Source organism: Cyclopterus lumpus, chromosome 21 (genome assembly GCF_009769545.1).
Source record: "Cyclopterus lumpus isolate fCycLum1 chromosome 21, fCycLum1.pri, whole genome shotgun sequence".
NCBI classification, from domain to species: domain Eukaryota; kingdom Metazoa; phylum Chordata; class Actinopteri; order Perciformes; family Cyclopteridae; genus Cyclopterus; species Cyclopterus lumpus.
This window is the reverse complement of record NC_046986.1, coordinates 810,710-823,473: the sequence shown is the minus strand read 5'-3', so window position 1 is coordinate 823,473 and position 12,764 is coordinate 810,710. Positions and strand designations below refer to the sequence as shown.

At 41.3% G+C, this 12,764-nt stretch overlaps 1 protein-coding gene across 3 annotated transcripts; it reads left to right on the top strand.

The window, feature by feature from the left end:
* Positions 1 to 1,675: 1,675 nt before the first annotated feature.
* arl5a (ADP-ribosylation factor-like 5A) lies at positions 1,676 to 12,330 on the top strand. 3 transcript variants are annotated; one of them, XM_034562076.1, is made up of 7 exons: positions 1,676 to 2,043; positions 5,622 to 5,935; positions 6,299 to 6,359; positions 6,439 to 6,586; positions 9,215 to 9,298; positions 9,676 to 9,827; positions 11,729 to 12,330. In XM_034562076.1, exons 2-7 carry the CDS (start codon positions 5,896 to 5,898, stop codon positions 11,775 to 11,777), a joined length of 534 nt encoding a protein of 177 aa, XP_034417967.1. In that variant the 5' UTR covers positions 1,676 to 2,043; positions 5,622 to 5,895; the 3' UTR covers positions 11,778 to 12,330. The 3 variants fall into 3 exon arrangements, with proteins under 3 accessions (XP_034417967.1, XP_034417966.1, XP_034417968.1); XM_034562075.1 differs by lacking the exon at positions 5,622 to 5,935; XM_034562077.1 differs by lacking the exons at positions 5,622 to 5,935; positions 11,729 to 12,330 and adding an exon at positions 9,912 to 10,284 and having other exon boundaries at positions 9,676 to 9,863.
* Positions 12,331 to 12,764: the final 434 nt, after the last annotated feature.

The following is a 12,764-nucleotide window of genomic DNA, read 5'->3' as shown; positions in this document are numbered from 1 at the left end:
GCTTTACAATCTGTACACATACTGACCTTTGACCTCACATTGGATCAGGAAGCACTCCCCAAAAAATGTAAACAACCCTTTCAATTTGAGTTTCATTAAAGATTCCTAATAAGAGAAACTATCTGAAAGCACTGCACTGCATTGGTCTTTTACTTGCTACTTAATGAATATATGTAGTTCTTTTTTTATTTTAATCAGAAGAATTCACCTGTATGCTGCCAGCTAATACAGGATTAATATACCTTTTAATGACAATCCTGGTACCTTGTAATTAAATATTTGTTGAAAGTCTCAAAGGCCAGAGGTCTCATTGTGCTTCAGTGATTCTGGAAAAGGGAGACCGTCATCTGCCATATACAGTAGCTCTTATGATTCAAAACTCTGAAGCAACACTTTGATTTGAAGACTGCCTGTGAGCGAATGAAGCATTGATTAAACATGTGCGCTGACCTTTTACAATTGTAATGAATAAACCCTTATGTATGAATACACACACCTGTTGTTTGTCTATTTGTTCATATTTCTTCACATTTTGAATTACAAGTAAACAAAACTAATACATTATATATGTTCATGATAAAGCTATCAATAGTTTGGATGGAAATAGAGAACTTCTGGCATTTTGCAGGTCAAAAAAAGGTTGTTTCAGTTCAATGTAATAATTTACCATAATATAATATAATATACAAAAATAATCGAATAAGATAAGAGACTTTATTGTCATCATCTATATACAGTGCAGATCAGTATATGACCCAAATTGGGTTTCCCTAGTCCCGGTTGAAAAAAAACAAAAATATATGATGGAATAAACATTAAGTGCAAACAACAAAATACAAAAACAGGTCCGAACCAAGATACAGGACAAGGTACACGCATTTAGTCTAATAATAAACATGAGAATTATAGAGACAGGTAGTTTAAATATAAATATAGGTATTGTAAATGAATGTGCGGTTCGATCCTCGCTCACTCGCTCTAGTCGGTGAGTCCTTGAGCAAGACACTGAACCCTGAACTCCTCCCCGGAGTTGTGTCTACGGTAAGTCGCTTGGATCAAAGCGTCAGCTAAATGAAATGTAAATAAATGTTCAGTGCAATGGTAAAAGCAGTTTTATGTTCCTTGAGGATATTCGGTCTCTGCAGTAGTCAATAATGAGTTCACGAATAAATTATTATCTAGGATTATTCTTGTGTAAAAAAAAATGTGTATACATGTATACACATTTTTTTATAGAAATAAATATATTTTATATAATTGAAAATAAATATGATATATATGTATATATATATTATATTTCTATTTTTTATTTAAGAAAATATAAAAATATGAAAAAATATAAACATAAAAATAATTATTTTTTCATAGTTTTATTTTATTTATATAAATATTCATGTTTTGTATATAAATGAATATATTTTATTTAGTTACAAATTAATATACATATTATATATTAGATTTAATTATTTATTATTTAGAATAAAATAAAAAAAATATATATTTTATTTAAATATAAATAAATAAATATGGTAGTCTTCCAAAAATGTGGATATGACTTGTAAACGTCTTCTTTGGTTGTATAAATCATATATAATTTGTTATTGCCATATCAAACTTTCAATCCTTCTCTCCCAGATTTGCATAATGATTCGTACCAACAGGACGGTGCCAGTACTCATGCGCACGGTGACAGCTAACTAGCGCAGCGCTCCTCGGGACAGCCAGCTGATGCCCAGCAGCTCGCGCGGCTACTCGACTAACCGTCACGCGTCTACTACACGCACGCGTGTACGTGTACGCGGGAGTGACACGCGCCTCAAGATTAATCTACAGAAGTATGGCGGTTTTTCTCCAAAGCCTCGACAAGCTCTCCGTGCGTGTGGTGAGCGAGCTAGCTAGCTAGGCAAAGATAGCACCAACGCTAGCGAGCTAGCTAGCTAGCTAGCTGAGTGACGGCGGTTTGGTTCCAGCTGGCCTCGCGACCCCTGCGCGTCACCATGGGGATACTGTTCACCAAGCTCTGGAGGCTGTTCAACCACCAAGGTAAGGCGCGGGGCCCGCTTCTGTCCGGGGTACCGTGGTCCGAGGAGACGGGCCTTCTGCTGTGTGTGTGTGTGTGTGTGTGTGTGTGTGTGTGTGTGTGTGTGTGTGTGTGTGTGTGTGTGTGTGTGTGTGTGTGTGTGTGTGTGTGTGTGTGTGTGTGTGTGTGTGTGTGTGTGTGTGTGTGTGTGTGTGTGTGTGTGTGTGTGTGTGTGTGTGTGTGTGTGTGTGTGTGTGTGTGTGTGTGTGTGTGTGTGTGTGTGTGTGTGTGTGTGTGTGTGTGTGTGTGTGTGTGTGTGTGTGTGTGTGTGTGTGTGTGTGTGTGTGTGTGTGTGTGTGTGTGTGTGTGTGGTGGGTCGGTCGGTCGGTCGGTCGGTTCGGGGTCCTGGATCTCGGTGAGGATCCTGACCAGCAGAGACAACGGGCCCTCAGGGGCCTGCTGCCCTGTAGTCACCTAATCAGTGTCACGTCAGCTCATACAGGTTACCCGGGAGAAAAGCACAGTATTTGAATGAAATATAATATTAATTTATTATTTAAATGTAATATAATAATACTATATTTTGTATTCATAAATACATAGATATAAATCTGTTTAATAATTATTTGCACATCAACGTTATTCGGTTAAACCCAAAAAAATAATGTCACACTTTGTTTATCTTCCTCAATAGAAGGACAACTTAACATTTCTGAAGACGCCACACTGAGCTTTGGAAAAACTGAAAACAAGTAAAAGATGAAGTCGTTAAAATAAGTTTTATTTACACATTACCTCCTCAGTGTAATGTCAATACAGTTAACCCAAACGTGTCTTCTCCCTCTTACGACAAAGATGCACACAACACCAATAACACAACGCATCATTAAAAACTAAACAATAAAAAAGACAATACGTGCATTCTGTGTTCATCTGAAGACGCCACACGACGTGAAACAAAAAAAGTAATTGATATAATAATCATTAAAATAAAAATGATTGTTAGTTGCAGGCACACCCAACTATTTCCTTTCATAAAATGTCTGTCGAGCATTCTTTCTCTCTGAGATAAATGTCGTCAAAAAGCCGTCATTACATTCGGCGGCCATCTTTTCCCGGTTAGTCATCTAACAGCACCTTTTCTCATGTCGCTGGACTCTGAGGTTCTTATTGTAACTCCAAGTCTCAGGAAGTCTCAGCGCGGCGGTCCGACCCCGGTTGAGGAATTCGACCCCGGTGGAACAACGGACGTCCATTCACAGGAGGAGCAGGAGGTCATGTGATGAGACGGATAAAAACCTGGTTATACATTTCCCTCAACTGTTTATTGTTTTAGGGCTTTAAGGCTTCCAACAGAATTGCTGATGGCTTCCACATTATCTTAGATTTGTTCTGATTTCTGTCCATTATCTACGACATTTATCTTATTGGGCTGATGGGGGCGGTCCCGATCATTCCAGGTGGGGTTCACCTGTATAGAAGGACATTTATCTTGTTTGGGTGGTGGGGGCGGTCCCGGTCATTCCAGGTGGGGTTCACCTGTATAGAAGGACATTTATCTTGTTGGGGTGGTGGGGGCGGTCCCGGTCATTCCAGGTGGGGTTCACCTGTATAGAAGGACATTTATCTTGTTTGGGTGGTGGGGGCGGTCCCGGTCATTCCAGGTGGGGTTCACCTGTATAGAAGGACATTTATCTTGTTGGGGTGGTGGGGGCGGTCCCGGTCATTCCAGGTGGGGTTCACCTGTATAGAAGGACATTTATCTTGTTGGGGTGGTGGGGGCGGTCCCGGTCATTCCAGGTGGGGTTCACCTGTATAGAAGGACATTTATCTTGTTGGGGTGGTGGGGGCGGTCCCGGTCATTCCAGGTGGGGTTCACCTGTATAGAAGGACATTTATCTTGTTGGGGTGGTGGGGGCGGTCCCGATCATTCCAGGTGGGGTTCACCTGTATAAACAGACACACATGTATCCAAACAGGTGTCCATTCTTCTTGTCCTATTTTAAAGTAAATTGACTTTGTGATGAGCATTTTACACCATTCTCAAACATTTATTAAACCAAATTAGATCAAATAATTTCCAAAATAAAACTAACTAAACCAGATCAGACCAGACTTATTATGGTGGGAGGAAACACTGTGCCGCCCACATGCCGGGTTGTTTATTCATGCTTCAGTTGGCATGGATGCAGGCGCCATGACCTTTAGTTAAGCACTGAAGGTAGAAGCTGTGTTGTGGCTATGCCCTCAGTTTGCTGAAGCTGCTTTGTTGTTGGTTTGCTCGTTGTCCTCACAGCTGTTTGAGGTTCAACGTGACAGTCAAAGATAAAGCCCACATTCTCTCTGGCAGCTGCTTTCACTTCCTCTGCTCCAGGGAGGTTTTCGTTCCACAGGTGGACCCTGACTGTACATGTACACAGAGCAGAACCTGCTATCTGGCAGGATTCAGTCACACTGGTGGACTTTCTGTAATCTCTCAGAGTCCTAAAGTGTCCACCAGACAGGAAAGGCACACGTGTGTATCTGGAACACTCCTTTAAACGTCATCGACATGACAAAGTCTGCAACCGCTGATAAAAAGCACTCTTTAAAAATAATACAAATCCACTGAAGAAACGTCATCTTTCATCTCCAAAGAGACAAGCTGGAATGAATTGCTGCCCGATTCTTCATTGTTGCATTTGTGAATGTGTTTCACAAAAGAAGAGTGTGTATTATGTATATATTGTCTCTGCGGCCTCAATCAACAGGCTGCTGCTGTGATTGGTTAGGAAGTATCCCGTCATTCAGATTCACGTCTGTGTTTGGCCAAACGTCCGTCAGACTTTCATCAGGTGAGGCTCTAGACAATGAGCTCAAAGTACGACACACTCTGGGCCGTCCGGCTGAATGAGGGAGTTATTCCAGCCCATAAATAACTAATAGTTCTGAAGACTGAAGCCAGAGCGTTGTGTGTTATATACGCCGTCTCTACATCACTCCTTCTCAGTCCTAATATGGCCACTTCCTGTTTAAAACAACAACATGGCGCCGGCCGTAATCCAAGATGGCGATGGCAAAGTCGCTGAATTCTAGGCTCTGAGATGCCAGTCCACAAACCAACGAGTGTCGTCACGACCACTACGTCCACTTCTTATATGGAGTCGTTGTCTTTAAAAGCACATCTTTCCAATACAGTCCACATGTGATAAGCTCACAGAATGTCATAAGAAACCACCCCATTCAGTTTCAGAGCCATTTCTGTGAGTTCTTCTCCGTTAGAAGACCGATGCATCCCTTGTGCTCGCTCGGCTCTTTGTAGACCCAACACGAAGATCTCTCTGATAAGCCGTATTCTAAGAACAGCCAGGAGACCAAGTGTTGAGAGAAAGATCTCCTTCGGTCATGCCCTAGTTCCTCCTGATTCCCCGCTCTAGTAACTAAAGACTCTGACCGGCCTTAGTTCTTAGTCCTCTGTGTTGTCACAGGAAACATGGCAACTCATTTAAGTTCCACATTAAATGCTAATAAAATAATAAAGGAAAGCAGCCAGAGCTCTGGTTCCTCATGGTGCAAAATTACTTCAGAGCATCGGTTGACTTCCTGTTATCCTTTCTAACAGGTAAAGCCTCTAGACTGCATGTGTGTCACCTCCACAGCTGGTGTGAAGACGTCTGGATCTGTGGAAGTGCTTTGTCTCCTCATGCTCCATGTGGGAAGTCACATGTTGGCGCCGAGGGATAAATGCAGAACACAAAGAAGAAGCCTTGTTTGAATCCCTCGGTCGTAGTTCCACATCAATGGACGTCTTTCAACCCTCGGAACCACAAGCACTTCTCTCTCTTTCTCTGGCCTGGATGTTCACTGCAATATAAAAGTCCTGCTTCTCTAAGGAAATGAAACAATCACAGCTAGAAGTAAAGAGGATGTATCTAAGTATGTTCACAGAGCCTTTGTCACATGACTGCTGGTCTCGGATGAATCCGTCATGGCTTCCTGGTGTTGTTGAGGAGCTCAGTCGATGTGTCTTTACAGGATCTGGTTTCTTCACGCGGTTATTTCAGCCCACATTTTGAAATGTTTTTTTAAGAAGTATCAGCATCTTAAGCGTTTTGTCACACACGATGTGTTGGAAAGATGACACTGACACTAATTCTGTTTTTACAGCTCCTGGTTGTGATGAACGGTGTAGTTTAAGGAAAACACTTTTCCATCTCGCCGTGGCTTTTAGGGTTCAGAAGGTTAAACAGACTGCACATTCACTCTGAATACTTTCTGTGTGTCTTTATTGTCTTTTAGAGCACAAAGTTATCATCGTGGGCCTGGACAATGCTGGCAAGACCACCATTCTATACCAGTTGTGAGTATCCAAACATAGCCGTTAGTTCCCAGTGTTATCCATCCATAATAAGTCTAATAAATAGTTTTGTATATTGTAGTTCAATGAACGAGGTGGTGCACACGTCTCCTACGATTGGGAGCAACGTGGAGGAGATTGTGGTCAACAACACCCATTTCCTGATGTGGGACATCGGAGGCCAGGAGTCCCTGAGGTCCTCGTGGAATACGTACTACACCAACACGGAGGTACACACTGCAGGTTATGGCGGCTCACTTGGATTAAGGAGAATTGCCCACAGAAATAGCGCCACATGTTTATCTAAAAATAATCTGCTTCAAGGTCGTTTGTTTCAGTTTTCTTTTTAAAAAGTCATAATTTCCCTCAGCAGTTGTTTAATCCATTTATCTTGTTGTCCAGTGAGGGTGCAGTGTCCTCGGGCAGGAGTTTAGCTTCTTTACCTTCTTTATCTTCTCTACCTTCTTTATCTTCTCTTCCTTCTTTACCTTTACCTTCTCTACCTTCTTATCCTCTCTTCCTTCTTTACCTTTACCTTCTCTACCTTTACCTTCTCTACCTTATCCTCTCTTCCTTCTTTACCTTTACCTTCTCTACCTTTACCTTCTCTACCTTCTTTACCTTTTCTACCTTCTTTACCTTTACATTCTTTATCTTCTTTACCTTCTTTATCTTCTCTACCTTCTTTACCTTTACCTTCTCTACCTCTACCTTCTTTACCTTTTCTACCTTCTTTACCTTTACATTCTTTATCTTCTTTACCTTCTTTATCTTCTCTACCTTCTTTATCTTCTCTACCTTCTTTACCTTTACCTTCTCTACCTTCTTTACCTCTACCTTATTTACCTTTACCTTCTCTACCTTCTTTACCTTTACCTTCGCTACCTTCTTTACCTTTACCTTCTCTACCTTCTTTACCTTTACATTCTTTATCTTCTCTACCTTCTTTACCTTTACCTTCGCTACCTTCTTTACCTTTACCTTCTCTACCTTCTTTACCTTTACCTTCTCTACCTTCTTTACCTCTACCTTCTCTACCTTATTTACCTTCTCTACCTTTTTTACCTTTACCTTCTTTACCTTCTCTACCTTCTTTTCCTCTACCTTCTTTACCTTCTCTACCTTCTTTACCTTTACCTTCTCTACCTTCTCTACCTTCTTTACCTTTACATTCTCTACCTTCTCTACCTTCTTTTCCTCTACCTTCTTTACCTTTACCTTCTCTACCTTCTTTACCTTTACCTTCTTTACCTTTACCTTCGCTACCTTCTTTACCTTTACATTCTTTATCTTCTCTACCTTCTTTTCCTCTACCTTCTTTACCTTTACCTTCTCTACCTTTTTTACCTTTACCTTCTCTACCTTCTTTACCTCTACCTTCTCTACCTTCTTTACCTTCTCTACCTTCTTTACCTTTACCTTCTCTACCTTCTTTACCTCTATCTTCTCTACCTTCTTTACCTTTACATTCTTTATCTTCTCTACCTTCTTTACCTTCTCTACCTTCTTTACCTCTACCTTCTCTACCTTCTTTTCCTCTACCTTCTTTACCTTCTCTAACTTCTTTACCTTTACCTTCTCTACCTTTTTTACCTTTACCTTCTCTACCTTCTTCTTCTTTACCTTCTCTACCTTCTTTACCTTTACCTTCGCTACCTTCTTTACCTTTACATTCTTTATCTTCTCTACCTTCTTTACCTCTACCTTCTCTACCTTCTTTTCCTCTACCTTCTTTACCTTCTCTAACTTCTTTACCTTTACCTTCTCTAACTTCTTTACCTTTACCTTCTCTACCTTCTCTACCTTCTTCTTCTTTACCTTCTCTACCTTCTTTACCTTTACCTTCGCTACCTTCTTTACCTTTACATTCTTTATCTTCTCTACCTTCTTTACCTTTACCTTCTCTACCTTCTTTACCTTTACCTTCTCTACCTTCTTTACCTTTACCTTCTTTACCTTCTTTACCTCTACCTTCTCTACCTTCTTTACCTTTACCTTCTCTACCTTCTTTACCTTTACCTTCTCTACCTTCTTTACCTTTACCTTCTCTACCTTCTTTACCTTTACCTTCTTTACCTTTACCTTCTTTTCCTCTACCTTCTTTACCTTTACCTTCGCTACCTTCTTTACCTTTACCTTCGCTACCTTCTTTACCTTTACCTTCTTTACCTTTACCTTCGCTACCTTCTTTACCTTTACCTTCGCTACCTTCTTTACCTTTACCTTCTTTACCTTTACCTTCGCTACCTTCTTTACCTTTACCTTCTTTACCTTTACCTTCGCTACCTTCTTTACCTTTACCTTCTTTACCTTCTTTACCTTTACCTTCGCTACCTTCTTTACCTTTACCTTCTTTACCTTCTCTACCTTCTTTTCCTCTACCTTCTTTACCTTCTCTACCTTCTTTACCTTCTTTACCTTTACCTTCTCTACCTTCTTTACCTTTACATTCTCTACCTTCTTTTCCTCTACCTTCTTTACCTTTACCTTCTCTACCTTCTTTACCTTTACCTTCTCTACCTTTTCCTCTACCTTCTTTACCTTCTCTACCTTCTTTACCTTCTTTACCTTTACCTTCTCTACCTTCTTTACCTTTACATTCTCTACCTTCTTTACCTTTACCTTCGCTACCTTCTTTACCTTTACCTTCGCTACCTTCTTTACCTTTACCTTCTTTACCTTTACCTTCTTTACCTTTACCTTCGCTACCTTCTTTACCTTTACCTTTGCTACCTTCTTTACCTTTTACATTCTTTATCTTCTCTACCTTCTTTTCCTCTACCTTCTCTACCTTCTTTTCCTCTACCTTCTCTACCTTCTTTACCTTTACCTTCTTTATCTTCTCTACCTGTGAGCAGTTTGTCATCGTGGTGGTCGACAGCACGGACAGAGAAAGGATCTCCGTGACCAAAGAGGAACTCTGCAGAATGCTAGCACATGAGGTAAGCTCATTGAACATGGTAATAATGTTTATGCTTTAATTAAAAGCATCAGTTAATTACCTTTTTATAGACCAACGTTGTGTAATGTCTGAAGCTCTGAAGTACATTGCTGCAAAAAGGATGAAATTAGATTCAAATGAAGGCAGGAGCTACAACCTTCTCAGCAGCACAAACATTTAGAAATATGAGATCCTCAACAAGTTTTTTAAAAAGCTGTGGAGGAAATCCTCAAACACTATCTCAATAAACAACAGAACTCCAGCTGCAACTTTTAACACGAGGACTCGTTATTTCAAAGTAAATGTGAAACAAAAAAGAAGTCCGGTTTAACTTATAATTCATAAACAATAATAACTCCTCTGTCCTCTCTCCTCCAGGACTTAAGGAGGGCGGGGCTGTTGATCTTTGCCAACAAGCAGGATGTGAAAGGCTGCTTGTCTGTGGCCGAGATCTCCCAGAGCCTCCAGCTGACCTCCGTCAAGGACCACCAGTGGCACATCCAGGCCTGCTGCGCCCTCACTGGGGAGGGGTGAGAACTGCACTCTTACCCCCTGTGGAGGGGAACATATGAAGGAGCAGCTAGAACCTTCTCACTGTGGAGGGTTAGCAGAACATATGAAGGAGCAGCTAGAACCTTCTCACTGTGGAGGGTTAGCAGAACATATGAAGGAGCAGCTAGAACCTTCTCACTGTGGAGGGTTAGCAGAACATATGAAGGAGCAGCTAGAACCTTCTCACTGTGGAGGGTTAGCAGAACATATGAAGGAGCAGCTAGAACCTTCAGAGGTCTGATGATCCATATTAACATGACAGAGCGCTGGGGTACAAGGCTTCAGAAGATCAGTTATTTTTGCCTCTGTTCCAAAAATAATGTCAGTAAACATAATACATGTTGTACTTTTACTTTGTTATAGTAATTTATAGTGTTTTTCTCTTCATAAAAACACACAATTCAAATGAAAAGTAAATAAAATATATTATTTTTATAGTCGTTCTTGGTGTTATTGAGGTGTAATAATGGGCTCAGAGCTTTAGTAAGTGTACAGCTTTAATATCTATTTTATATTCATGTGAAAACATCTAGATTTATTCTAGTTTATACACTACATTTTACTAGATTACACCTGAACGCATCATAAGATCGTAATCATTTACCTTCAGCCAGTACTCATGTTCACTGAGCGGAGCCTGAACGCATCATGAGAACAATATCATTTACCTTCATGTTCACTGAGCGGAGCCTGAACGCATCATGAGAACAATATCATTTACCTTCATGTTCACTGAGCAGAGCCTGAACGCATCATGAGAACGTTATCATTTACCTTCAGCCAGTACTCATGTTCACTGAGCGGAGCCTGAACGCATCATGAGAACATTAGCATTTACCTTCAGCCAGTACTCATGTTCACTGAGCAGAGCCTGAACGCATCATCATGTAACTGAAGTAAATCTCTGCTGGTTCTCCGTTAGCGGTGCTGCTAACGTTACTAGCTCTCCTCCTGTTGGTCTAAATACTGATTGGTTGTTTACAAAGTCACATGATCAGAGACTAGAGAAACGTCATGATCACATGTTCTATTGATCACATGTTCTACTGATCACATGCTCTACTGATCACATGTTCCACTGATCACATGTTCTACTGATCACATGTTCTAGTGATCACATGTTCCACTGATCACATGTTCTAGTGATCACATGTTCTATTGATTACATGTTCCACTGATCACATGTTCCACTGATCACATGTTCTACTGATCACATGTTCTACTGATCACATGTTCCACTGATCACATGTTCCACTGATCACATGTTCTAGTGATGACATGTTCTATTGATTACATGCTCTACTGATCACATGTTCCACTGATCACATGTTCTACTGATCACATGTTCCACTGATCACATGTTCCACTGATCACATGTTCTACTGATCACATGTTCCACTGATCACATGTTCCACTGATCACATGTTCTACTGATCACATGTTCTAGTGATGACATGTTCTATTGATTACATGCTCTACTGATCACATGTTCTACTGATCACATGTTCCACTGATCACATGTTCTACTGATCACATGTTCTAGTGATGACATGTTCTACTGATCACATGCTCTACTGATCACATGTTCCACTGATCACATGTTCTACTGATCACATGTTCCACTGATCACATGTTCCACTGATCACATGTTCTACTGATCACATGTTCTAGTGATGACATGTTCTATTGATTACATGCTCTACTGATCACATGTTCTACTCATCACATGTTCCACTGATCACATGTTCTAGTGATCACATGTTCTATTGATTACATGCTCTACTGATCACATGTTCCACTGATCACATGTTCCACTAGGTACTGGAGGAGAACCATCGTACGTGGTTCTGCGTCTCATGTCCTTCTCTCTTCCCCCCAGGTTGTGCCAGGGTCTCGAGTGGATGATGTCCCGGCTGCGCGTGAGATGATGACCTTTCGCCCTCGGTCCAGAGTGCGCCCTCGCTCTTTGTGTTCTCCGGACGTGAGCGTGAAACCAGGACGGAGGGCGGAGCTCCGGTTGATGGACGGCCCCCCTCCTCTTTCCTGTGACGTGGGCGGACGCTACATTCTTCTGTGATAATTTATTTTACAAAAGACTGCTTGAACTCAGAACAACAACAACAACAACAAGAAGAAGAAGAAGAAGACAAAAACATAACCTTTTTACTGAAGGACAAAAGAGACTAAAATTATTTAAACTGAAATCTGTGCACGGTTTTCCTTTTTCCAGCGAAACACGGACGTGGAACTGTCCGTGGACTCTCCAGCTGTGTGACTCTAGCCCGCGGTGGCCTTGCAGTATTGCCAGACTGGCTGAGGCAGTTTTTATTGCCCCTCCTCTGTGTGTCCAGTATTCTCTTTTAACGCGGTGCCTGATGCAGAGTGTTGGAGTGATGACGCGGCTGAAAACAGAGGGTACGAATCACAACATGCCCCACCAATAGTCTGTGAAATAAAGTGTTTTTATCTGTTTCAGGTGAAGTGATTTGTGTTTTATGAACTGTGTTGAGTTTCTTCATAACGCGTCCCAGGAGCTCACGGTGCCTGATGGTTTTCAGGGGGCTTGATGAGCAGCTCCAGGAGTAGAGAGGAAAGCCTTCAGAGCAGGAGAAAGCTCCAGTTTATTATCCATACCAGACGTAAACGTGGCCTGTGGGTGTACAAAGGCTCCGCTAGTGGTCTCTGAATCTTTATGTTTTAGAGGAAGTCAAGTGTGATATTTAGCAGATATTCAACCATCGTTTCTTTATAATACATGTAATACAATGTAGTCCCTGAACATGTGATCATTATAATTCCTCCTCTGCGTTGTGGAGGTTGGTGTTTGTCATTTTGCCGGTTTCACTCGTCGTCTTCTTTCTTCACGGAGCCTTTCTGTTTGTTCGTCCTCCGGCGTTTCAGAGACCGACCAACGT